This window comes from Hyperolius riggenbachi, chromosome 4, assembly GCF_040937935.1.
Source record: "Hyperolius riggenbachi isolate aHypRig1 chromosome 4, aHypRig1.pri, whole genome shotgun sequence".
Classification (NCBI taxonomy): Eukaryota; Metazoa; Chordata; class Amphibia; order Anura; family Hyperoliidae; genus Hyperolius; species Hyperolius riggenbachi.
The window spans coordinates 68761417-68787593 of NC_090649.1; the positions used below are offsets into that span (position 1 = coordinate 68761417).

At 47.2% G+C, this 26177-nt stretch overlaps 1 protein-coding gene across 2 annotated transcripts in view; it reads right to left on the minus strand.

Annotated features, from left to right (window-relative positions):
• CLIC5 (chloride intracellular channel 5) overlaps positions 1–25975 on the minus strand; it is a 374361-nt gene extending 348386 nt beyond the window's left edge. Inside the window, exon 1 of one of the 2 annotated variants that reach the window (XM_068280168.1) lies at positions 25493–25971. In XM_068280168.1, coding sequence (XP_068136269.1) covers positions 25493–25861 — 369 coding nt within the window. In that variant the 5' untranslated portion in view covers positions 25862–25971. Of the gene's footprint in view, positions 1–25492 lie in introns of both variants that reach the window. The other variant, XM_068280167.1, reaches the window with a different exon arrangement.
• Positions 25976–26177: the final 202 nt, after the last annotated feature.

Here is a 26177-nt window from a genome sequence, read left to right on the forward strand (position 1 = left end):
CCACTTCGCCAGGGTCTACGGAAGCACTGGCACTAAGTCCAGGAGATGCTGCGCTGCTGGTGCCTGCCTCACCAAGAAAACTATCATCAGCGCTAGCACCACCCTGCTGCCCTTGAGGCAGATCCTGCGCCACCTGCGGTCTAACGACTTGGGGTCTGGTACGCCTGGCTCTAGCCGGGACCATAGCCTCGTCATCACTTTCGGTCAAGGAACCACTGCTTTCTACAGGTTCAAATTCGGACCCGGAAGATTCGACGGATGATTCTTCCCAAAAGAACTCATCCGACTGGTCCATGTACCTGTATACCTCGTCATCGGAAAGCCCCCTTCTTGCCATTGTGGATTACTAAATTTATGGGGGTTTCCTCCGAGACTACCCAGAAAAAAAGAGCACCTACCTAGCAAAAAGGGAGTATTTGAGAGGTATTGGGGTTGGTGGGAAGTGGGGTCTCAGAGGCAATCAAACAATCACGGGACAATCAAATACAATTACAGCACAATCGAATCCAATCACAGCACAATCAAATCTGATGCACTCGGAAGGTGATGGGGGGAGGGTGGGATTGGGTGTGGCGGGAAGTGGGGTCTCAGGCAATCAAACAATCACGGGGCAATCGAAGTCGATCACGGGACAATCAAATACAATTACAGCACAATCGACTCCAATCACAGCACAAGCAAATCTGATGCACTCGGAAGGTGGTGGGGGGGGAGGGTGGGGTTGGGTGTGGTGGGGGGGAGGGTGGGGTTGGGTGTGGTGGGAAGTGGGGTCTCAGGCAATCAAACAATCACGGGGCAATCGAAGCCGATCACGGGACAATCAAATACAATTACAGCACAATCGAATACAAGCGCAGCACAAGCAAATCTGATGCACTCGGAAGGTGATGGGGGGGAGGGTGGGATTGGGTGTGGCGGGAAGTGGGGTCTCAGGCAATCAAACAATCACGGGGCAATCGAAGTCGATCACGGGACAATCAAATACAATTACAGCACAATCGACTCCAATCACAGCACAAGCAAATCTGATGCACTCGGAAGGTGGTGGGGGGGGGGAGGGTGGGGTTGGGTGTGGTGGGGGGGAGGGTGGGGTTGGGTGTGGTGGGAAGTGGGGTCTCAGGCAATCAAACAATCACGGGGCAATCGAAGCCGATCACGGGACAATCAAATACAATTACAGCACAATCGAATACAAGCGCAGCACAAGCAAATCTGATGCACTCGGAAGGTGATGGGGGGAGGGTGGGATTGGGTGTGGCGGGAAGTGGGGTCTCAGGCAATCAAACAATCACGGGGCAATCGAAGTCGATCACGGGACAATCAAATACAATTACAGCACAATCGACTCCAATCACAGCACAAGCAAATCTGATGCACTCGGAAGGTGGTGGTGGGGGGGGGGGGGGGAGGGGGGGGTTGGGTGTGGTGGGGGGGAGGGGGGGGTTGAGGGTGGGATCAGTTAGTGATCGCTGGGGAGGACAGATGTAAACAAAGAGCAGGGGATGTAATCAGGCGGGGGGTATGAGGGCAATCGAGGGCCTGGGCAGGTGATCGGTTACCCCCGTGGGGCAGTTAGGGTCTGCTCTGATGGGTGGGGGTGCTAAGGGGTGATGGACAGGTGATAGACAGGTGATCAGAGGGGGATCAGAGGGGGATCAGGGGATAAGGTAGCTGTATACAGATGTATACAGTATACAGGGGGGTAGTCTGGGATGGGGTCTGGGGGTGATCTAAAGGTAGGGGGGGGATCAGGGGTGATTAGGTGGCAGTTAGGGACCTAAACTAAAGGGCAGCGTCGCTAGTTAGTGGCAGGTGGGGGGGTGGGGGTTTTGCAGGGGTGCAAGGGTGCTGGCAGGGGTCTGCTGGGGTGATCAGGGGGGGGTATGAAGGCTGGGGTGGGAGATCAGGGACTCTGAGCAAAAAAAAACAATGTGTGCTGGATACTCACAAAGTGGTTCCTCCTCGCTGGTGGTCTCTGCAACAATGAGACCACGAGGCGAGGAGGAAGCACGTATAAGGCACTTTGTTTACCTAACAAAGTGCCTTATACTCCCTGATTGGCTCGTTCTGCGGATTCCTCCGCTCGCCGGCTCTGCTAAGTGGCCGGCGAGCGGAGACAAAATGCCCATGTAACGATCCCGGGCGGAGGATCGCGTCACGGATGACGCGATCGCTCCGCCCATGCCCTTAGAAGGACCACCGCCTCTGTGGGTGAGCCGGTCCTTCAGGGCTTCACTTCCCGGCCGCCTCTGTGCGTTAGGCGGTCGGGAAGTGGTTAATGGCAACCATTATTTCAGCTCCAAGTTAGTTACTTTTGCATCACTAAAGAGTTATGTACGCGATGAAGGGGGTTTGACCCGACGAAACACATTGTTTATTAATAAAAAGCGCCTACGTGTTGTCCTAGCGGCAGTAAGCTGGGCGTGGGGAGAAGCCAAGAGACGTATCTCCCTGTGTGAGACAAAGTAGGGGAATATACTGCAGAAAATGATCAGTAATCTTGCAGCTGACTGGGAATTTCTGGAGACTTTCATGGCAACAGTGCTGTTGCTATGGTTGCAGTCAGTTTTAATCAGTCTTTTCTAATTGAAAACTGAAATGGAAAAATGTTTTTTAACAGCATTAAAATGAACCTGAAGTGACATGTGACATGATGAGATACATATTCACATATGATATAGCCCAACTAAGAAATTATGTGAAGTCCCTTTCTGTTTTCCAGTACAGGAAGAGTTAAAAAACTTGAGTTGTTAAATATGCAAAAGAGCTTCTCTGAGCTTGTCGACAGTCAGTCCCGTATTCTGAAGAGCAAATAGAAGCTTAAACAGCCAAGAAACAGTGAGAGACAGCTTGGGATATAAGGCTTTACTGCAGGAAAGTTCAAAGGGTCATTAGTTCTTTGTCTTTTATAGATTAAAAGGGAGAGTCTGGATCCTAAACTGCAACTGTGACAGTATGATTCAATGTTAAATATAAAGCTATAAATCTAAAAATAAAAATATGAAACACTTTTATTTGCTACTAATGTTTTATTTATTTTCTGTACTACACATACAAACCATTATCTCTTAAGTGTATTTTTTATTTTCACTTCATGTTTACTGTAACCATTCATCGTGTCCAAGGTGGCATATCTACGTCGTGCAAGACTTCAGTTCCTGCACAGGGATGTAGATAACCGTCTCAGGCTGGGTGCACACATAGTGGAAACGCTTGCGGAGCGGGAAACTCTGCGTTTTATGCAGCAATGTTAGTCTACGGGACGCAGAAGGACCAGCGTTGCACTTGCGATTTACAGTAAGCGTTCTGCAGACGCTTGCAGTGTTGCATAATATGCAGGCTGGCTGCCAAAACGCACATAATAAAAGTCTATGGTGCTGCATATGCATTGCATTTTTCATGCATTTTTTCACTGCGTTTTTAATTAAAAAGTAAAGATCTCTGATGTGTTTCCACTTCCTGTTGTCTTCCTAGTGATTTGCATACATTTAAAAAAACCGCATACAAAACGCATATGCGTTTTCCATTAGAGAACAGCAAATGCATTAAAACGCATGAAAAACGCATCTGCGTTAAGCAAACACGCAACGCACCAAAAACGCTGTAAAAAAGCAAAAAAGAAAATCGCAAACGCACCCTCTTAAAATGCTACTTTTTCACGCTATGTCACATGCGAACCCAGCCTCAGCGTTCTAATGGTCGGTGCGCAAAACAAAAGACAGAGAGGAAAAGAAAAGAGATTGGTCTAAACTTATCTCAATATTTTTATATCTTCACATAATCCTATCGTAAATTATAATCCCAGGTAATATATAGCCAAGATAATAACGTACTATTGGCCTAGTTCCAAGCAGGCTGTATACCCAGGATAGCATATTTTTTGTTATTGTCCGTATGAATAAAGTCTCTCTGTATGAATTATGCATCCCAGACACCTGTTTCTCTGGACGGCATATATTATAATCTAGCCTTTCAAGTTTTTGAAGGGGTAATTGGTTACCACGGGGAAAAATATGGGCTTCTGATTATAATTTTGAGACAAGGCTATCACGCTTTCCATTGCCAATCCTCACCGCCATCTCGCTCAGTCCTCAGCTCAGGTGTCGCCATGGCAATGAGGCTATCATGCCCACTTTCCTCCCAATTGAAGCTAATGGAGTGATTGCGATGTTGTTTGTCACTGTGGTGGGGCACTGAATAACTTTATTACTATAATAGAAGCTCCAAGCAAAATTCATTTATTTTCCTGTATGCATTTCAGATTGTGACGCTGCGGACACAGCTGCTCCATCTAAGATCCTTCATGCAGAGATTGAGGTTTGCAATGGTTCATTCTCTGCTAGCTTCTCAGTCTTAAGGACAACCTAAAGTGAGATTATATAAGTCTGCCATATTTATTTCCTTTTAAGCAATACCAGTTGCCTGATTATCCTGTTGATCCTCTACCTCTAATACTTTTAGCCATAGATCCTGAACAAGCATGCAGCAGATCAGGTGTTTCTGACAAGATTATCTGCATGCTTGTTTCTGGTGTGATTCAGACACAAATGCAGCCAAATAGATCAGCAGGACAGCCAGGTAACTGCTATTGTTTAAAAGAAATTAATATAACAGCCTCCATATCCCTCTCACTTTAGTTGTCCTTTAAAGATAATCTGTACTGTCCGATTTGTACAATAAAAAACATACCAATCGAGTCTCTGTGATCTCCTGGATCCATCTTTGCCTTTTCCACCGCTCGCGCCGCGATCCTGGCTTTTAATCGGCAGTTTTAGGCAGTGTTTACAAACAAAAAACATGGCCGCTAACCAGGAAGTGATGTGTATATATATAAATATATACATATATATATATATCACACACATACATACACTAATATGTGTGTATGTATATGTATATATATATATATATATATATATATATATATATATATATATATAAATATATATATATATATATATATATATATAAATATGTGTGTATATATATATAAATATGTATATATATATATATATATGTATAATATATATATATATATATATATAATCATGTTACAGTATACTAAATACTACAAGTTTTTATTACATAGTGAACTATCTGCACTCCAGTCTGGGATTCTCACAGTTTCTCAGCATGTGACAGGCAGCTCCCTCCCTCTCTCAGCCTCACAAACTGCATCACAAACAAGCTGAAACTGAGAGCAGCACACAAAGCTGAGAGGGGGCGTGCAGAGGGCATGCACAACTTGTATTCATTACAACAGAGGCAGCCCATTCCTCCCTGGGCTGACAAAGCTTTACAAAGAAGATTAGTTATATTACAGAGACAATGCAACTAGGAAAGGCTGCAGTAATCCAGACCACATTAGAACAAGTATAGGAACTTATAGGATAGAAGAAATAAGGCTGACCATTTTGTTACAGAGTCTCTTAGTTTATAGTGTACCTGAAGCAAATAAAAATTAAAAAATTAGATACCTAGCATACCTCCTAACATTTTGAGATAAGAAAGAGGGACACTTTAAGACACACCCCCACCACACCCCTCGCCAGGTATATCACAAAGAATTAAAAAGCAAAAGATGTAGTTTTATCATTCTTACCACACTGGTCCTTTCTACCATCATTAGTTTTCCTTCATTTTAGTATTTGAAAATAAGAAATATATCAATTTACATGATAAGTAACATTCAGCCTAGTAAACACATTTTTCCTAAAAGAGGGACAAATGAGGCAGTAAGAGAGACAAAGGGATTGGGTTCCTAAAGAGGGACTGTCCTGAAAAAAGAGTTGGTAGCTATGCCTAGGAAGAGAGAAGCTTCTGGCTTCTGCAGAGGCTTCCTACATCTTACTGGTCCCCACTGCTGTTGTTCATGGACCCCCAAAACATATCCAACAAGAGCTTGTCCAATATGTGAGCAGCTCCATGCTACTTGCACAGGCGCAGTACTGCCACGCTCGTGCATGAAGAGAATGCGGTCGTGATCATAAGGCTAGGTTCAGACGGACATCTGAACAAGCTGTCCGCGGCAGCCCAGCGTCTCATTAGAAATGCGAAAAGCATTTTGTTGGCTTTCTGCGGCGCTTTCTTGTGTGTAGCGTTTTTCACCTCTGCAGGGAGACACGGATGAGTGGCAGTAAACTATCCGGGAAGCAGCCTGTTACTTCCAAGATCGGCTAAGCGTCGAGCGGTAAGCAATCATGCCAATGGCTGTCCATTCAGGTGATATTTAAATGACAAGCAATGCAGCTTTCGTTTTCCTTCGCAGAGCGGTCCATGTAAACCAGCCCTGAAGAGGGTCCCGGGCAGAAGGGGTGGTCTTTAGGAGGAGCAAAAACTCTGCAAGGGCACCAGGGACCACTATCAAGTTGGGTGGAGACCTGAGGGGCCCAGCACAGTGCAGGAGGGGCATAGGGAGAGCAGGGAAGCCTACTGAGGTATCTAACTTAACCATTTCACCTCGAAGGGTTTTTAAAAATAATGAAAATGTATTTTATTTTTCTACGGGAAGGTGTATAATAGGGTATTTGGATGTGGTTTTACTTTTTGGCCACAAGATGGAGATACAGAGTTAGTGTGTTCTAAAAATAGAAACAGAACCAAGTGTTTTTATTTGTTTATATTTGTGTAAATACAGGGACCTAGATACTTGTGCTGGGGGAGGTAAAAAAAAAGGTTACAGGTACTCCTTATAGCATTAGCTTAAAGGAAACTTCAGCCACTTGAAGCTAACATGTCCCACGCAGCATCTCCACTCGCAGCCGCCGGCCCGGGGTCCCCACCGGTGCAAAGGCTGACCTCAATGTCATCCTTACTGCTCCTTCGTGAAGTGCTGCTATCAATCAAGTCCACGTTGTCCACAGCATACTGCGCAGGCGCAGAACTACTGCTCAGTACGCTGGGGACAACGTGGCCTTGATTGACCGGCGCTCACGCAGGCGCAGTAGAGGAGGTCGGCCTCTGCGCCAGCGGGGACCGCGGGACGGCGGCTGCGATCAGACGTGTTACGTGGGACATGTCGGCTGCAAGGGGCTGGAGGAAGCCCCCAGGCAGTAGCGTAGCTAAGGAGCTGTGGGCCCTGATGCAAGTTTTACAATGGGGCCCCCCAAGCACTCTATACATAACAATTGATACGGCGCACCAAAACCTGCCAATGGCAACTACAGTGTCAGAGGTGCAAGAAAGGGATGGGGAACAGCTTGTTAATGATTACCACTATTCAAAGTATCTATAGAACTGCTTATTATGAGCACAGGACCAATAGAGAGCTAATACTACACTTGGGGGAGGGCCTCTTGGGGCCCCTCTGGCCTAAGGGCCCCGATGCGGTCGCTACCTCTGCACCCCCTATTGCTGCCTACGCCCCTGCCCCCAGGAAATATGACATGGGGCAGCAACATTTGCTTGATGCTTGCTTTAAAGCATTCTTTTTCTATCCGACTCTCGAGGAGCTGTTGGAATGGCCCTGGAGGCTGGAGCAAGAGAGGAGCAGCACATCCGCAGCATTGCCGGGGAGAACATGCACAAGTTAGGACTTGTTAGAGTTACAACATCTCCACTCTCCTGTGTAGCGTTTGCCAAAGTTTTGATAATAGAAATGTATTAGTAATGGGCAGACTTGATGTAAACAAACATTGTGGCGATACTGAGAGCTGAGCAGCGCAATGACTTCCTCTTTACTGGCATAGTCTAATGAGATCATGTTTCTACAACTGGTCTCCAAGCAGGGGAGGCGAGGGACATACACATAATAAAAGACATGCCATCAATTGTTTATATCCAATGAAGACAATTTTCGACAGAGACAGCAGTATTATTTTAAAGAGAATCTGTATTGTTAAAATCGAACAAAAGTAAACATACCAGTGCGTTAGGGGACATCTCCTATTACCCTCTGACACAATATCGCCACTCCTCGCCGCATTAAAAGTGGTTAAAAACAGTTTTAAAAAGTTTGTTTATAAACAAACAAAATGGCCACCAAAACAGGAAGTAGGTTGATGTACAGTATGTCCACACATAGAAAATACATCCATACACAAGCAGGCTGTATACAGCCTTCCTTTTGAATCTCAAGAGATCATTTGTGTGTTTCTTTCCCCCTGCAGTTCTCATGCACTGAAGTTTCAGGCTGCTCTTTTCTTCCTGCAAACAGCTTTGCCCTTGTCTGAATTTCCTCAGTATGTGAAAGCCCAGCCAGCTCAGAGGACGATTTATCCAGCTTGTAAAAGATAAGAGAGAAGAGAGAAGCTGCTCTAAACCTAAATAACACACAGGCAGTGTGCATACAGGGGCCTGGAAGGGGGAGTTCATAGCAGAACCACAACACTGAAGAACTTGGCAGCCTTCCAGACACAGGCCGACAAGTCTGACAGGGGAAAGATACATTGATTTATTACAGAGACAGTGATAGTATACAGTGCTGCAGTAAGCCAGAACACATTAGAATAGCTTTTTGAACTTGTAGGATGATAAAAAAACAGGATGCAATTTTTATTACGGAGTCTCTTTAAAGTGGAACTATGGAGAAAGTTTCTCCTCTGCACAGATTAGCCACACCATAAAAACGTCTAGGGACAAAAAACAAGAATTAATAAAAGTTACTGAAAAGGTTAGTAGACTGTGTTTCACTTTGCAGGAAGGCTAATCAGTTAAATTGCCACCAGGGGTGTAACTAGGGGGGAGCAGTTTTGCTGGGGGGGGTCCATGATTTATAGTTCCGCTCCTATTACCACTGCAGGAACTTCCCAGATTATTATTCCCATTGCACCTGATAAGACCGAGCAAATACAGAACAGAGTTTTTTAGTTAAAAATAAACGCTTAACGTAAACCAGACAACTTGCTACTTAAAGATTTGATACTTACCCAGGGCTTATTCCCGCCCCATAAACACGTGTGAGTCCATTGCTGTCCTGCGGTTTGCCGTTCTGCTGCTATCAGCCCGGTTAACTGGCTTACTCAGGTCCAATCTGGGTCTTCTGCGCATGCACGGCGTGGACTTCCCACACACGCGCCGTGGGAAGTCGGTGGGCACGGCTGAACTACGTGCTGGTAGATGACTTGCTATGGCTAGACGGCACCTTGCTACCTTGTTATCAAGCACCATATTTGGCGCCCTGGTCTGCCGGTGGGCAATTCCTGCGATCTAACAAACACATTAGCCAGAACAACAAGGAATTTAGTAACCCGAGCCATGGAATGAGTGTGGTTGTTGTAAGGTCAGCGTTATTCTTACGTGGACTTTGTCCTGACATTTACAAACTATCTGGAAAACTATTTATTGCTTGGCTTCAGTAAAAGCAAAATAAGTGATTGAAGTGCATAACCGCGCCCACGCATGTGCCGCGGGTCCTGACCAACCCTGGAAGCTGAGATACAAACATCTGGATGCTGTATCTATGCGTAGAAATGGGAATGGTTCAGGGGTGTAACAAAAATGCATCAGGCCCCCCAGCAACACCCTGTGGAACGCCCTCACCCCCCAGAGTTGCCTGTATGCACATCCCTTACACACCCACACCCACATAGCAGAGTACTGGTAGCGGAGCATCATACATTTCCTAATACCAGCAACAGGGCAAGTCCTCCCTCCTTTCTGCATCATTGCCGATCATCATGCAGCCTCATTGCTTGCGGTTGATTGCTGAGTGGGTATTTGAGCTGTATAAGTGGTGCACATGAAGTGATAATAAGTCATTCAAATGCAGCCCATGTGGTGTGCGCTGGCTTTATTCTCTGCTGTCCATATTGAATGTATGGCAAGTTACACATTTTTGCTTAGCTGCTTCCAGGGTAAGGCCAAATGCTTTTAACTTAGGTCAGATAGTGTAGGACATCTGCTCCGGAGAATTACCTCAACGTTGGTGCAGATGTCCAGTAAATTGTATTTTGCATGCAAACTATAATGGAAGCTAAACTTTCTCCATAAACCAGTATTGCATTGTTTGGATGCGGGGCATGCAATTTTAGTCCAGGAGGGGCGGTGTACGCCACAGTGATTAACCATTCAACTGTAGTATTAGGTCAGGGATGAGCAGCCTTCTATTTGTTTCCATAATTTTGTAACGACCAGGTTAGCAGCTCCCATTGTGCTTTCCTGTCTTGCATCTGTTTGATTGCTGAGTGTGTATTTGAGCTATTTAAGTGGTGCACATGAGGTGAGAAGTCATTCAAATGCAGCCCATGTGGTGAGCGCTGGCTTTATTCTCTGCTGTCCCAATTGTATACACACACCCACACCCACATAGCAGAGTACTGGTAGCGGAGCATCATACATTTCCTAATACCAGCAACAGGGCAAGTCCCAGGGCCGGATTACCGACCAGGCAACAAAAGCAGTCGCTTGGGGCCCCATTCAGAGTCAAAGGGGCCCCATTAGCACATAAACCAGCCCTTGCCATCCTGTCAGCGGTGGCTGGATGGTATAATAGTTAAAGGGACTCTGAGCAGTGCAGTAACTATGGAAAGATGCATATCATTTTAAAGCTCTCTTTCTCCCCTTTCCAATGATATCCAAACGGCTGCTCTATGCCTTTTAGTTTTCGATATTTTCGCGATTGAAATCGCGGCCACAGGATGACTTTTCTCCAAAGTCAGCGGTGGCTGGATGGTATAATGGTTAAAGGGACTCTGAGCAGTGCAGTAACTATGGAAAGATTCATATCATTTTAAAGCTCTCTTTCTCCTCTTTCCAATGATATATAAACAGCTGCTCTATGCCTTTTAGTTTTCGATATTTTCGCGATCGAAATCGTGGCCACAGGACGACTTTTCTCCAAAGTTGGCAGCTCGATTCAGCACAATGCATTGAAATATAAGGAACCCAGGGGGATATAATTACAAACATCATGCTGGTAGGTGTGAGGATGTAATGAATTAGTTGTGGGTATGCTTAAAAGCATATCCACAGGCACTGCTTGGAGTCCCTTTAAGGGCTCTGCCGCTGACACAGGAGACCAGGGTTCGAATCTCAGCTCTGCCTGTTCAGTAAGCCAGCACCTATTCAGTAGGAGACCGTAGGCAAGTCTCTCTAACACTGCTACTGCCTATAGGCCTAGTAGGCCTAGTGGCTGCAGCTCTGGCGCTTTGAGTCCACCAGGAGAAGAGCGCGATATAAATGTTATTTGTCTTGTCTTGTCAAATGATGCCGTGCGCTGCTGATTGTCTTCAGAGCCAGGCTCTCCTCCTAGGTCCCCCTCCTGCTACTGTGCGCTCTGCCGCTGCCCACTCCACCCTCCCTTCCCACAGAGAACCACAGCTGCAGCAAGAATGATAGCAGCAGATGGCAAACGCTCACTCACCTATCCATGATCCAAGCAATAGAGATCCCGTCATCTGAAACCCATCTGTCTCTTCTACAGTGCAGCCGCTCGCTCTGAACTTCCTGATTCTCAGATCAGACATGAAGTAGGAAGTAGTAATAGTAGTAGTAACAGAGCGGCAGCCCTCTAGAGGAGACAGATGGGCTCCGGATGACGGGACCTCTATTGCTTGGATCGCAATAGGTGAATGTGAGTCATCTGGTGCTGTCATTCTCCCCCGCTGCAGCTGCCTTCTCTGCTGGACTATCGTATTCACTGGGATGGAGGCTGCATGGTGGCTGTTTAGTTTGGGAGGAAATTGGTTGTTCCGTGGTGGGGGTGGTTATGTAATTCTGTCTGGGGAACGGCTTCCGGTTTGGCGGTGTCCAGAGCTTTCTGCTATTGCCAGGCTGGAGATGCAGGAGGAAAGTGCTGCTGCTGTGATATCTGGTGCCCTCTTCACAGGGGTGCCCCAGCCCCTGAGTCCAAATGTCCCAGCCATTCATCTCTCACTCTGCATTTTGCCGCTGCTATTCGCTGCATTGTGCACCCACAGAGGAAAGCGGGCTGTTGCCCATAGCAACCAGTAGCTCGGCTGCCCGGTGTGTGCGACATATTGCTGTGCAGCTGCATCTTCTGATTCTATTACGACATGATGGGGGGCCCAAATCAGTTACTTTGCTTAGGGCCCCATTTAGCCTTAATCCGGCTCTGGCAAGTCCTCCCTCCTTTCTGCATCATTGCCGATCACCATGCAGCCTCATTGCTTGCGGGTCCTGTCATATGCTGTCATATGACGTATCGGGATCTGCAAGGAGGAAGGTATGAGGAGTGAGGATCTCTCCCGCCCTTTGCATTAGGTATTGTATGATGCTCCACTGCTGCTACTCTGCAAATCACAGCAGGAGCAGGCCTTCCTGTGATGTTGTGGGCTATTGTTACACCTGAATGTATCGATACCTCCCAGCTCTCTGAGATAAGAAAGAGGGACACCTTTCCGACACGCCCCTGCCACACCTCCAGACATGCCCTTTCCACGCCCCTCGCCATGCATATCACAAAGAATTCATACCCAAAAGATGTAGTTTTATAATTCAAACCACACTGGTCCTTAATATCATTAGGTTTCCTTAATACAAACATTTGGAAATAAAAATTGCATCAATTTAATGGATGGAGGTAAAGTTTAGAGTCAATTAAACACATTTTTGGGTAGAATATTTATTATTATTATTATTATATTAATATTTATATAGCCCCGACATATTACGCAGCGCTGTACAGAGTATATTGTCTTGTCACTAACTGTCCCTCTCACAATCTAGTCCCTACCATAGTGTGTGTCCTATGTGTAGTGTTTGTATTGTAGTCTAGGGACAATTTAGGGGGCAGCCAATTAACTTATCTGTATGTTTTTGGGATGTGCGAGGAAACCGGAGTGCCCAGAGGAAACCCACACAGACACAGGGAGAACATAGAAACACTTTGCAGATGTTAACCTGGCTGGGATTTGAACCAGGGACCCAGCGCTGCAAGGCGAGAGCGCTAACCACTACGGAGCTGGGAAAAAAGGGCGCATGCCGCTAGTGGACAAAAAGGGCGCCGCCATTCACTCCCATAATAAATAGCGTTTAATGGGCGCCGAGTAGGAAAAAAGGGCGCCGGAGCTAAATAAAGTTTATAAACGGCGCCAGGAGCTAAATAAAGTTTACAAACGGCGCCCGGCGATGTTTAATGATTTATAACTGAACTTGTGGTGATTTACGTTTATAAAATGCACCCGTGCCGAATAACGTTTATGAAAATAATAAACATATTTATCTTATTTAAATAATTAAAACATTATTTAAAGTTTTATCTCTTACTGTTTGTAAAACATTATTATTCACAAAATAAAGCGATCAGTACGTAACGTAAATTGCAAAATTTTTTTTGAATCCACAATTAGTAAAACATTATTATCCACATAATAAAGGGGGGTCTTAGGTTTAGGCACCAACAGGGGGGTCTTAGGTTTAGGCACCAATAGGGGGGTCTAGGGGTTAGGGGTAGGTACAGGGAGGGGTACTTAGGCAACAACAGGGGGGGGTCTTAGGTTTAGGCACTAACAGGGGGGTCTTAGGTTTAGGCACCAACAGGGGGGTTTTAGGTTTAGGCATTAACAGGGGGGTCTTAGGTTTAGGCACCAACAGGGGGGTCCTAGGTTTAGGCACCAAGAGGGGGGTCTAGGGGTTAGGGGTAGGTACAGGGAGGGTTACTTAGGCACCAACAGGGGGGGTCTTAGGTTTAGGCACCAACAGGGGGGTCTTAGGTTTAGGCACCAACAGGGGGGTCTTAGGTTTAGGCACCAACAGGGGGGTCTTAGGTTTAGGCACCAACAGGGGGGTCTTAGGTTTAGGCACCAACAGGGGGGTCTTAGGTTTAGGCACCAACAGGGGGGTCTTAGGTTTAGGCACCAACAGGGGGGTCTTAGGTTTAGGCACCAACAGGGGAGTCTAGGGGTTAGGGATAGGTACAGGTAGGGTTCTGTGTAAGAGTAGGCTTAGGTATAGTTTTAGTAAAATTTTAGTAATAATTACTAATGTATTACAACATTTATTACGAACGTAGTTATATTTATATCATCTTTATAAACAATATTTTCAAATTTTATTATAACAACAAACCATAAATGACGGTTATTCACAATAATATACAATTATAACAATTAAACATATATTATTGGTTTTTTTATAAACGTAATTATAAGTTTAACTTTTGAAACAGGGAAGATTAACGTTTTCACAATTTCCGATTTCATAAACATTATTTAATGATTTATAATTTTGTTAAACATTATTTGTAAACGAAATATAGCACACTATATTTATAAACCCTATTAATGATTAATTATTATTTAGAGTTTACACCCCGCGCCCTTTTTGTCCAGGCGCCCTTTTTGTACGTACGCAACCACTACACCACTGTGCACATGTACACAGATCTGTACATGGGTCCTCAAAGAGGGACAAATGAGGAAGAAAGAGTGATTTGGTTCTAAAAGAGGGACTGTCCCTCCAAAAGAGGGACAGTTGGGAGGAGCTATGTGTATCTCCTAAATCAGCCTGTCTCAACCTTTTTACCCTGCAGGAACCCCTGCAAATAATTTTGGGATCTCGATGAACCCCTGCATGTATTTTGCAGGAGACATGGTCTTTAAAAAGAAGTGTGACTGTTTATATAACTACCCCCTAATACAGTGTCTCCTTATTCTAGTGCTTTTTATTAATGTGCTCATTATTCTGACCCCCAGTCTAGTGCTTCTTTTTTACAGTACCCACTATTATAATGTGCTCTATTATAAGTCACCCACAATCGGGGGAAATGTCAAGGAACCCCTGGAGAGTCCTCAAGGAACCCTGGTTGAGAACGCCTGTCCTAAATACTAATCCTTTCTTCTTCATGATTTGTAGGGCAGAATACCTTATTCAGGTTGTGAGTACCAGGATCATTTGCCCAATATGATAATGAACAGGGCCGGATTTGTACTCTTTACCGCCCTAGGCCACTGTCACCAGCCCCCCACCTTCAGTAAAGGTAGCGAGATGACCCCTCCCCCCTTTCCCTCTAGTATAGGTAGCCAGATTACTCCTCCCCCCTTTCCCTCCAGTATAGGTAGCCAGATGACTCCTCCCCCTTTCCCTCCAGTATAGGTGGCCAGAGGACTCCCTTAATCCCTCCCCCTCCCCCCCCTTTCAGTATAGGTAGCCAGCTCGCCCTCACACCGCAGCAGCCATCAGTGTCACTCATTTATCTGCTCATCTCCAGTGCACAAGCTTCCTCTTCCTTTCCATCTCCAATGCTGCCGAAGGCCATAGCCGCCGGCCACAATGCAAACATGCACAGAGAGCAAGATGGCTACTGCACAGGCGGCTAGCAGCAGAGTACTGCTGTCAGGCGCTCACCTGATCTCCCTGCATTGCAGCATTTGCAATCTTGCAAATGCTGGACCAGTTTAGCCTGCTGCTTTGGTGCCTTTCCTTCTGCGGTGCCCTAGGCCCTGGCCTAAATCCGGCCCTGATAATGAAATTTCATTTCTTGTGACCAAAGGAGAAACTGATATTCTTGGCTAGATGTTTATCTATCAGGCCTTTCTATCTATCACCATATCACTAGATAATACAATCAAAGTAAGTGGGCCGTGTGCAATTAACCTTTTCACCTGAGATTTCTCCTAGGAGATAATTTTTCATCTTCGATTTAGAATACCTTTTAAGGACTTTGCAGTGGAAAAAGTACTGTACCAAAAAGTAAGTGATAAAATACTATCAAAGATATTTTGAGTATTTTTTTGTTTGCTGGGGGTTTGAAGGGCATTTTATTGACAAGTTTAAAAATATCACCTAGGAGAAAACTCAGGAGATAAAGTTAATTGCATATGGACCAAAGTGTTTTGTCACTACCTTTTCCCTGACCCATCTTCCAGGCAGGTTGTTCTCTGTCATTTACCCTTGCGGTTGGTTGGTTGGTTGGTTGGTTGGTTGGTTACGGTATGTTATTTCTACATACTGTATACTTACCTTATTTATGGAGTAAATTAAAATGCATGTATAGATCTTTACTCTTTTGCAGTACTTTACTTTGAAACATCTTTTCTAGTTACCTGTTTCATTTTTCTTTTGGGTTTTAGTCAATACAATTTTTTTCTGCTAAAAAATAAACAAAAAACAGTAAATGTGTTCTCCAAATTGGTCCTGACTCCTGTGGTCATGCTAAGTGTTGTCCATCATTGCACATCACCAGGCGGTCCTGAGAAAGACTGCTGATTTGTTAGTGGACATCACTGAAGGCCACACACGATAGAGTGTGCTCAGCCGAAACCGGTCGGTGTCCATTTCTGCCGAGAATCTAGTGTGAGTATGGCCACCCTGATGCAGAGCACCAGATCACCCATCCATGTTATTCCTTCTTATCCCTGGCGGGAGAAGCTGCTCCTTTGTTCGTTGTATTTTTGACTTCCTCCCTCCCAGGGCTGGTGCTTCCATACAGAACCGGGACAAGGTCCCCCAGCACCAAAGATAGAGACACCAAAGTGCGCCCCTCCATCCCTCCCACCCCAGCCGTCACACACTGGTTGCTATGAGTCTAAGAGGGACCCCAGGGCCCCCCAATGCCTTAATCTATAGTTATCTGGCTTGCAGTCACTGCCAGGTATCCCCTTTTCTTATTTCTCTCTGCATCAAACACAATAGGGGAATGATAGCTGAGTGAGTTGTGCGCTGCTCCTACACTGCGCCCTGAGGCTGGAGCCTCTATCGCCTCTGCCTCGGCCCGGCCCTGCTTCCATAGGGGCAACCTGGGCCCCCAAGCAGTGATAGACCTTCCCAGGTCTCCCCCCATGAGTTGGGGGGGCTGCAGATGACTTGTGTGGCCAAATTTGCCAGAAATAAAAATGCACCAACCCTAATGCTGCTTATAATCCGCCCCCCCTGCAGGTTCATTTTGCCCCGGGCTCCATTGTTACAGTAGAACTGGTCCAACTCCCCCCTCTGCAGCAACAGAATGTGTTGTAAATACCTGTATAGCACTTGGCCTGATCCCGGCATGTGTGCAGCTTACTAATCACACAGTAGCCACAGATTATCTGGCCCACTTTCTCTGTTGCTAAGATGTTTGAGCATTATCATACATTATCAGTTGGACGTTTGTACTGCAGCTCGGTAAAGTCTTAATGTTTTACAATTAGCCTGTGTGTTTCTGCAGGCCAACTACTCCATTCTGAGCAGGATCATCCACCAGGCAACCTAGGCAGCTGCCTGGGGCCTAGTGGGTGTCAAGGGGCCCTATGAGCCACCCTCTCTGATCTCGCTCCATTTTAGCTTACCATAGAGACCACAGGGGGCCCCAAATCCACTCCCTTGCCTAGGGCCCCATTACATCATAATCCATCTCTGACTTTATTAAACATAACCCACATTTGAGCCATGTCAGACATAGTGGCGTAAGCTGCATGAGCGCCATCAGCACGTTTCAATGGGTTCAGAAAACAGGCACTGACCAATCAGCAGTGGAGTTAGGCAGGGAACACACTTGCCACAACGATACCATGGCCATTGTTTAGTCTTTCGAATGGTTTGTCCCCCCCCCCCCCGCCGCGTTACAATCGATCAAAATTTGCTGTCTGGTCTTGTCTAATCATAATTTCAAATTAAGATCGATACGGCATGTTGTGCTATAGATTTCCATCAGTTAATCAGAGTTATCAAATCTCCTGGGGAAAATTGATACAGGGCCGGTTCTAGATTGTTTGCTGCTTGAGGCAGACTTGTGAGGATGCGCCTCGCCCCCCACCCTGATTTGGAATGATCGCACAGCACCCGGCAATTTACTCTGCTTCATTTATTGTTCTCACATGACATGCTGCAGCTCAACACAATAGCACTCTGGCTGGCTGTGACAAACAAACAACTCCTCCTCAGCCACTCCATTCCTCCTCAGTCAGGACAGCAGTGCCACCTCCTCCCTTCTGCTGTGCAAGTCAAATGAAACACTGCTGCTCTCCTGCCTCCCCCCTCCTCACTCACTGTCAGACTCCTCACACAGCACAACAAGCTGCTTTTCCCCAATGATAACCTCTTCTCCTCGCTCACTCTCCTCGTTTCTCCTCCTTCTCTGACTGCATGCTGTTAGTGTAAACACAGTACAAACATGCTGTCCCTGTAATCTCTGTGCCTGATGTAAATGTTTCACCTTGCTTCATGAGAGAACCAGCCTTGAATGCCTATGTGGCTGCTTTAGTCACTGAATTGGAGATGCTTTTCCTATGCTTGCCAAAACAGATTGGAATGGTGGTGAGATGTTAGTCCACTAATGGCATATGTCACAAATACTCCTTCTCCAAAGTTTTACACAAAATTTTGAATGAATGAAACTATGGTATACTCAGGACAAGATTTCCAGAAAGGCCACGAAGGCCAAGACCTTGGGCGGCAGCAGTCTAAGGGGGCACCTGGGCATGGAAAAGAGGGGTTGCTACATATGAAAGAGGAGGATGAAATGGGGGGCACATGAAAAAGGGAAACTGATGCCCAAGGGAGCTGTTCATGAAAGAGAGGGGCTGCTGTACATGGATGATACACATGGAAGAGGGGGCTGCACATGGAATGGGAGGGGCCTGCAGCACATGGATGATACACATGGAAGAGGGGGCTGCACATGGAATGGGAGGGGGCTGCTGTACATGGATGATACACATGGAAGAGGGGGCTGCACATGGAATGGGAGGGGGGCTGCTGTACATGGATGATACACATGGAAGAGGGGGCTGCACATGGAATGGGAGGGGGGCTGCAGTACATGGATGATACACATGGAAGAGGGGACTGCACATGGAATGGGAGGAGCTACAGTACATGGATGATACACATGGAAGAGGGGGCTGCACATGGATTGGGAGGGGCTGCTGTACATGGATGATACACATGGAAGAGGGGACTGCACATGGAATGGGAGGAGCTACAGTACATGGATGATACACATGGAAGAGGGGGCTGCACATGGAATGGGAGGGGGCTGCTGCACATGGATGATACACATGGAAGAGGGGGCTACACATGGAATGGGAGGGGGGCTGCATACATGGATGATACACATGGAAGAGGAGGCTGCACATGGATTGGGAGGGGGCTGCTGCACATGGATGATACACATGGAAGAGGAGGCTGCACATGGATTGGGAGGGGGCTGCTGCACATGGATGATACACATGGAAGAGGAGGCTGCACAAGGAGTGGGAGAGGGGTTGCTGTACATGGATAATACACATAATAGAGGGGGCTGCTGCACATGGAGTATACACATGGAAGAGGGGGCTGCACATGGAATGGGAGGGGTTTCTGTACATGGAAGGGGACCCACAACATATTTGGACTAGGGGCACACAAAGTATAAATCCGGCCTTGGGTCTAGGGGTAAGCCCGGATTTACCTCACAGGAGCCTATAGGCACAGATGTCCTGGAACCCTAAACTTCATCCTCCATGAACCTACAAACACCTGCCGAACTGCACTGTAAGTGTGCTGGCTGTCCCAGCTGTCACTTCTCCCTTACTTCCCTTGCCCATTATAGGTAGCTGCAGGTGCCCCTTAGTATTAGGTAGAGGTACCTTCAATATTATGTAGCTAGAGATGCCCCCAAGTATTAGGTAGCTAGAGGAACCTCAGTATTAATTATCTAGAGGTGTCCCTGAGTGAAGGGAGATCCCGCCATTGGAATGCCGAGAGCAGGGTGAGTATTGTAACCCCTCATTTACAGTCTCATCAGGACTCTGCATAGGGAAGGAGAGAGAGAGGCACTCAGGGAGAGTAGTGAGCTGCCTTTCCATCATCAGGCGCCTGTAGCCACATGCCTACACTGCCTTATGGTCAATCCAGCTCAGGGGTACCCTACAAATGGGATTTAATAGGTAATATATAAAAAAATAGTAAGGAAAATCAAGCCTAATCAAAGTCACAACCCACAACAGAGTCAAGTGTCAAAAAAAAATACAATCTATACCTTGAATTAAAAATGTGCGTATATAAAGCTAAGTTTGCAGTGGGGCGCAGAATCACACTGCAATAGTACGTCTATGCAACGTATCCCCAATATCCCAATGCAGTGCATGCAGTGCATTACCTCATAACACACATCCTTAGCATTTAATTGACTGTATGCTTCAATGTATGTAACTCCTCGCTTGCATAATGTGCGATGTGACGTTTCACTTCCATTGTGTTTCTGTTTTTACAGGGAAAGCAACACAGCTTCCACTGTGAACTCAGCGTAACCATCAACATAGTTAATTAAGCAGCATGTTTGCATCAAATGCCTCATATTACATATACTGTGAGAAAGATCCCGGTAAAGTGGGTATTCTGCACCACTGCAAGTTTCATCAGACCCCCTAGAGATGTACACATTTCACAATGAACTGTCTTCAGTTCACTCAACTCAAAGGTACATACCCAAACACAAAATGGTTGTTGCCTGAAGGGATCGGGACTCTATCCCTCAAGCGCAGGGGCGTAACAATAGACCCTGCAAAGTATGCAGCTGAGGGGGGCGCAGAAGCTGCAGGGGGCCCCATGGGGGGATCATTTTCTTTTTCCTTGTCCTGAGAGACTGACAACTAAGGGCACAATTGTTCTAAAGACTGCATCTGCTCAGTAGATTTGTAGACAGTCCCTATTCAGTTTGCAGCAGGGTCTTCTGTACAATGCCCTGCCCCCTGCCTCTCCACCCCTTCCCAATAATAAGCTGAGGCTGGGAGCACACTCATCTGTCGGTTTTCTGTATGCGTTTTCTCTTTACACCATGTGTGTCTGTATGTGTGAAAACATGCACGCTTTAACACATAAGCTAATGTAATTGATAGAGAAATGTGTGCAGTGCTTCACTGCTGTCTGTTTTTATCTGCATGGGAAAAAAAAGTGTGCACTAGCCAGTTGAATAACATTGGTTCTCAGTTTACCTGTGCAGAAAGCGAGGGGGGCCCATCCAAATTTTTGCAGGGAGGCCCAGTGATTTCTAGTGATGCCCCTGCTCAAGCGACAGTTTGGGTACTGAGTACTGTACAGACCAGAACAATGCGTCTGTTGCTATGGGGATGGGAGGAGAGATGACGATGCAGCTCATGATGAAGCAGCTTCCGGGGGAGGGGTTAGGAGGGAAACAATGCGCTCAGGAGTGGCTGTTGTGTGAAGAACCGGTGGACTATTACAAGAATAAGGGAAGGAGCAATGAGAACAAATGGGAATGAGACAGCTGAGAGAGCAAAGTGGGAATAGAGACAGCTTAAAAGTGGAGGAGGAGAGAGAGAGCAAGAGAAACAGTAAAATGATAAAGGAGGAAAGAGAGAGAGAGTGAGAGCTAACCTGTGCAGGAAAGGTAGGCTAGTAAAATAAATGATCTTCCATTAGGGCTCTTCTTTTACACTATGAGCCGATCCGAGCGTTTTGATGGATCGCTCCTAGGAGGCGGTAAGCAGGGTAACGTGAAAGTCTATTTGACTTTCATGTTACCTTCCACATTAGACAAAGTGTTCCAGAGCGTTACATTGTAACAATTCTGGGAGCTTTTAATTGTTCAGCACTGGCGTTTTCCCTTCGGGTGAATTAGAACTAGTGTTGCTGATCAGCGCTGAATTGCAACTTCTCAACATCACACCATAGGTCATAACGCATGCACAAAATTTCTGAGGCCTCTTTCAGACCGGAGGCTGAACTGCACACTTGCCAAGCAGCTCAGTCTCCCAGTTGCCGCCCGAGAGTGCAATGTAGATACAATTTAATTGTGGCGGTAGTGACACCACGCGTGTCAAGCACTGATGCACAGTGGCGTAACAAGGCAGCAGAGGACCGTGACTTGTCGAGTCTGAGCGTGGCTCGGGGGGAGGGGGGGCCAGTACTGAGCACTAACAAGTGCCCGGCCAGTGCAGGTGAGCAGCTGACAGGTGGTGACTGCACCGCCTGTCAGCTGCTCGTGTGAAAGGGGCCTGAGTGTATGTATAATCCTATTAAATGTAAACAAGCATCTGATAACTAACTCAGAAGAATTTCCTGAACTCACACCATAAGGGCAAAGTACGCATGTAGGAATGCTTGGAAGTGTGTTCATTCATGCTTATATTTAAAGCTAACTGAGCATTGGATTTAAAAAAAAAAAAAGAGAATCAATGGTGTATGCTGTTGGGGGGAAGCACCATTACTTACCTATGGGTGCTGCTCCTCTGGCCCCCGGCCCGTACAACAACATGCACCACCTTCTTCACCTGACCATCAGCTTCTGCCAGCATTTGAACTTCTTGGCGGGGTCATGCGTGCATGCTGAGAAGCATGCTGGGAGATGTAGTCCCTGGATGCGAGTACAGAGCTGGTAATTAAAAATGCAGTCAGAAGCTGTCGGTCAGGAGAAGAAGATGGACATTGTGTATGGGCCGGGGGCCAGGGGAACAGCACCCGTAGGTAGGTATTGGTGCTCCCTACACCTGTAACGGCACACGCCATTGTGAACGTAATAGAATAGACCCTTCCCAGTCCTCGGCCCATCCCAACACCATTCCCTGTTGAAGTTCTGCGACTTGCTGTGTCTTTGGTACTCCTTGGGAAGTCTTCAGAAGTACTTTATACCCCTGAATGTTACCGAAGATAGGTGCATGTGTACTATGCACGTGTAAGCTACAAGCCAGGACTCATGCGTGTGCAGTACCATAGACCCTTCCCAGTCCTTTCTGTCCCACAGGGCTGGGCCGAGGGAGAGACAAGAGAGGCTCCAGCCTCAGGGCGCAGGGTAGGAGGGGCGCACAAGTCACTCAGCTACCATTCCCCTATTGTGTTTGAAGCAGAGAGAAATAAGAAAAGGGGATACATGGCAGTGACTGCAAGCCAGATAACTAGAGGTTAAGGTGTTGGGGGCCCTGGGCCACCTCATAGTCTAATAGCAATCAGTGTGTGACGGCTGGAGTGGGAGGGATGGTGGGGCACACTTTGGTGTCTCAGCCTTGGGTGCTGGAGGACCTTGTCCTGGCTCTGCTGTCCCAACACCATTCCCCATGAAAGTTCTGGGACCTGCTGGGTCTTTGGTACTCCTTGGGTTGGGTAGTCTTCAGAAGTATTTTGCGTCCCTGAATGCTTCCAAAGGTGATGGGGGAATCTGTACTGAGCATGTGCAAGTCTTTATTGGAGCTATGCTGGTAATGATCACCTCTATATGTGCTTTGGTGGTTTTTACCATTAATAGACTTGTCCTCCTCTCCAGCATACACAACTCTGACACTGCAGCTGTCTCCTCCCCAGCCTACACCTCTCTGACACTACAGCTGTCCCTTCCCCTGCTTACACCTCTCTAACACTGCAGCTGTCCCCTCCCCTGCTTACACCTCTCTGACACTACAGCTGTCCCCTCCCCAGCCTACACCTCTCTGACACTGCAGCTGTCCCCTCCCCAGCTTACACCTCTCTGACACTGCAGCTGTTCCCTCCCCAGCTTACACCTCTCTGATACTGCAGTTGTCCCCTCCTCAGCCTACACCTCTCTGACACTGCAGCTGTCCCCTCCTCAGCCCACACCTCTCTGACACTGCAGCTGTCCCCTCCCCAGCCTACACCTCTCTGACACTGCAGCTGTCCCCTCCCCTGCTTACACCTCTCTGACACTGCAGCTGTCCCCTCCTCAGCCTACACCTATCTGACACTGCAGCTGTCCCCTCCCCATCCTACACCTCTCTGACACTGCAGCTGTCCCCTCCCCTGCTTACACCTCTCTGACACTGCAGCTGTCCCCTCCTCAGCCTACACCTATCTGACACTGCAGCTGTCCCCACCCCCAGCCCACACCTCTCTGACACTGCAGCTGTCCCCTCCCCAGCTTACACCTCTCTGACACTACAGCTGTCCCCTCCCCAGCTTACACCTCTCTGACACTGCAGCTGTCCTCTCCCCAGCCTACATCTCTCTGACATTGCAGCTGTCCCCTCCCCAGCTTACACCTCTCTGACACTGCGGCTGTCCCCTCCCCAGCTTACACCTCTCTGGCACTACAGCTGTCCCCTCCCCAGCTTACACCTCTCTGACACTGCAGCTGTCCCCTCCCCAGCCTACACCTCTCTGACATTGCAGCTGTCCCCTCCCCAGCTTACACCTCTCTGACATTGCAGCTGTCCCCTCCCCAGCTTACACCTCTCTGACACTGCAGCTGTCCCCTCCCCAGCCTACACCTCTCTGACACTGCAGCTGTCCCCTCCCCTGCTTACACCTCTCTGACACTGCAGCTGTCCCCACCTCAGCCTACACCTATCTGACACTGCAGCTGTCCCCACCCCCAGCCTACACCTCTCTGACATTGCAGCTGTCCCCACCCCAGCTTACACCTCTCTGACACTGCAGCTGTCCCCTCCCCAGCCTACACCTCTCTGACATTGCAGCTGTCCCCTCCCCAGCCTACACCTCTCTGACACTACAGCTGTCCCCTCCCCAGCCTACACCTCTCTGACACTGCAGCTGTCCCCTCCCCAGCTTACACCTCTCTGACACTGCAGCTGTCCCCTCCCCAGCCTACACCTCTCTGACACTGCAGCTGTCCCCTCCCCTGCTTACACCTCTCTGACACTGCAGCTGTCCCCACCTCAGCCTACACCTATCTGACACTGCAGCTGTCCCCACCCCCAGCCTACACCTCTCTGACATTGCAGCTGTCCCCACCCCAGCTTACACCTCTCTGACACTGCAGCTGTCCCCTCCCCCTGCTTACAGATCTCTGACACTGCAACTGTTCTTGGCAGGTTTTGGCACTCCATAACGATTGCTCTGTACAGAGCGCTTGAGGGGGCCCAATGTAAACTTCGCACTGAGGCCCAGAGCTCCTAAGCTACGCTACTGGCTCTATGGTATCCAGAGGCTTTCCTCTACATAGGTATGTATCAGACCTCTAACCTCACTTCAGGTTCCCTTAAAGTGAAATACGCCTCCAAGGAAGGTCCTTTCTATGATTAGGTGTTCCAACAGATCAGATTTTCAATCAGGTTTTTCAGATCATTACCACGTGTACTTTACAATATTTACATGTGGTATAACCACACTTAAAGGATCCAGGGTGTCTATGCCAATTAGGGGCTATATTCAGATTATAATTGGAGACAACAACTGTTAGAAGTAACAATTCCAAGAAACTCAATAGAAATCTCATTGGATCATGCAGAATGATGAGTATTATAATTCACTGCTAGGCACCTAAAGGCTTAATACACACAAGTGCTTGGTGAAGAATTCTCTTCCCTTTGGCCAGTCCTGTGAAGAGCTTCTCTTGGCACTGACCATACATCCCCTATGGTCTTAGATTCCTCCTTCATAGTGGCCAGTTGGTGACCATATACTGGAAGCACTCATCTTGCATTATAATGTTACTGTATATGCTGTTAGATCTGTAACTGCTATTTTGCTGAATGAACAGCTTTCTAATTCTAATAGTTTAGCTTGCACACAGAAGCTGTTAAAAGTAATTTAAAGTGCATTTTACTCTGGGAGAAATGTACATTTTTTTACATATGCATTTTAAATGTTACAATGTTTTCACAATAGTGGTCCTTTAAGATCAATTGCTCATTTAGATTGCTCCATATATGACCACCAAAAGTCTTGAGTAGAGTAAAGTTCATGTGAACAGAGTTTTACTCACCCTAACATAAAGGGAGATGTCAGCCTCTGGCACTCCTTGGTCCACCTCATCTCCATTGTAGTTGGTTTGCTCAGTAGGGCCCAGAACGCGGGTATGCAGACCTTGTGGTGCCACAAACTCTCTGGGAGATGTGGGCGAGAAGGGTGATCTTGCCGGATAGGGAGATGTCGGAGTGGTGGACCTGGGCGATGAGGACTCGCTGTAGTGAATTTGATTTCCTTCGATGATGAGGCTCAGATCAGGTTTATTTAGAGGGTTCTCCGAGCTCAGATCCATGCTGTCAGGGCTGCTGGGGACTGAGGGGACCTTCTGCTTTTCCACCCAGGACTGGGGCATCGAAGACTCGTAGATGTTCTCGGCTTCCTGCATGGTTGACGTAGGACAGTGTTGGAAATAACTGGGCTATAAAGCGCAGTGATGAATTTGTTCTTTCTCTACAATGACAAGTTTCAGGTGTAATTCACAAAGGGAGGGGCCCAGAAAGATGCCACGGATGGTTCAGTCTACCATGAAGCATAAGATGGGATCCTGCAATCATTGACCAGCAGCTGCCTCTCCTCATGAGCCGAACAGATCAATGTGCAGAGAGAGAGCAGAGAGAGATGACTATAGACTGTGCCCGAGGGAGGGGCGGCCTGCTGAGCTCAGGAGAAGCTGGGCACAGCCAGCGCTCTCATACACTCAG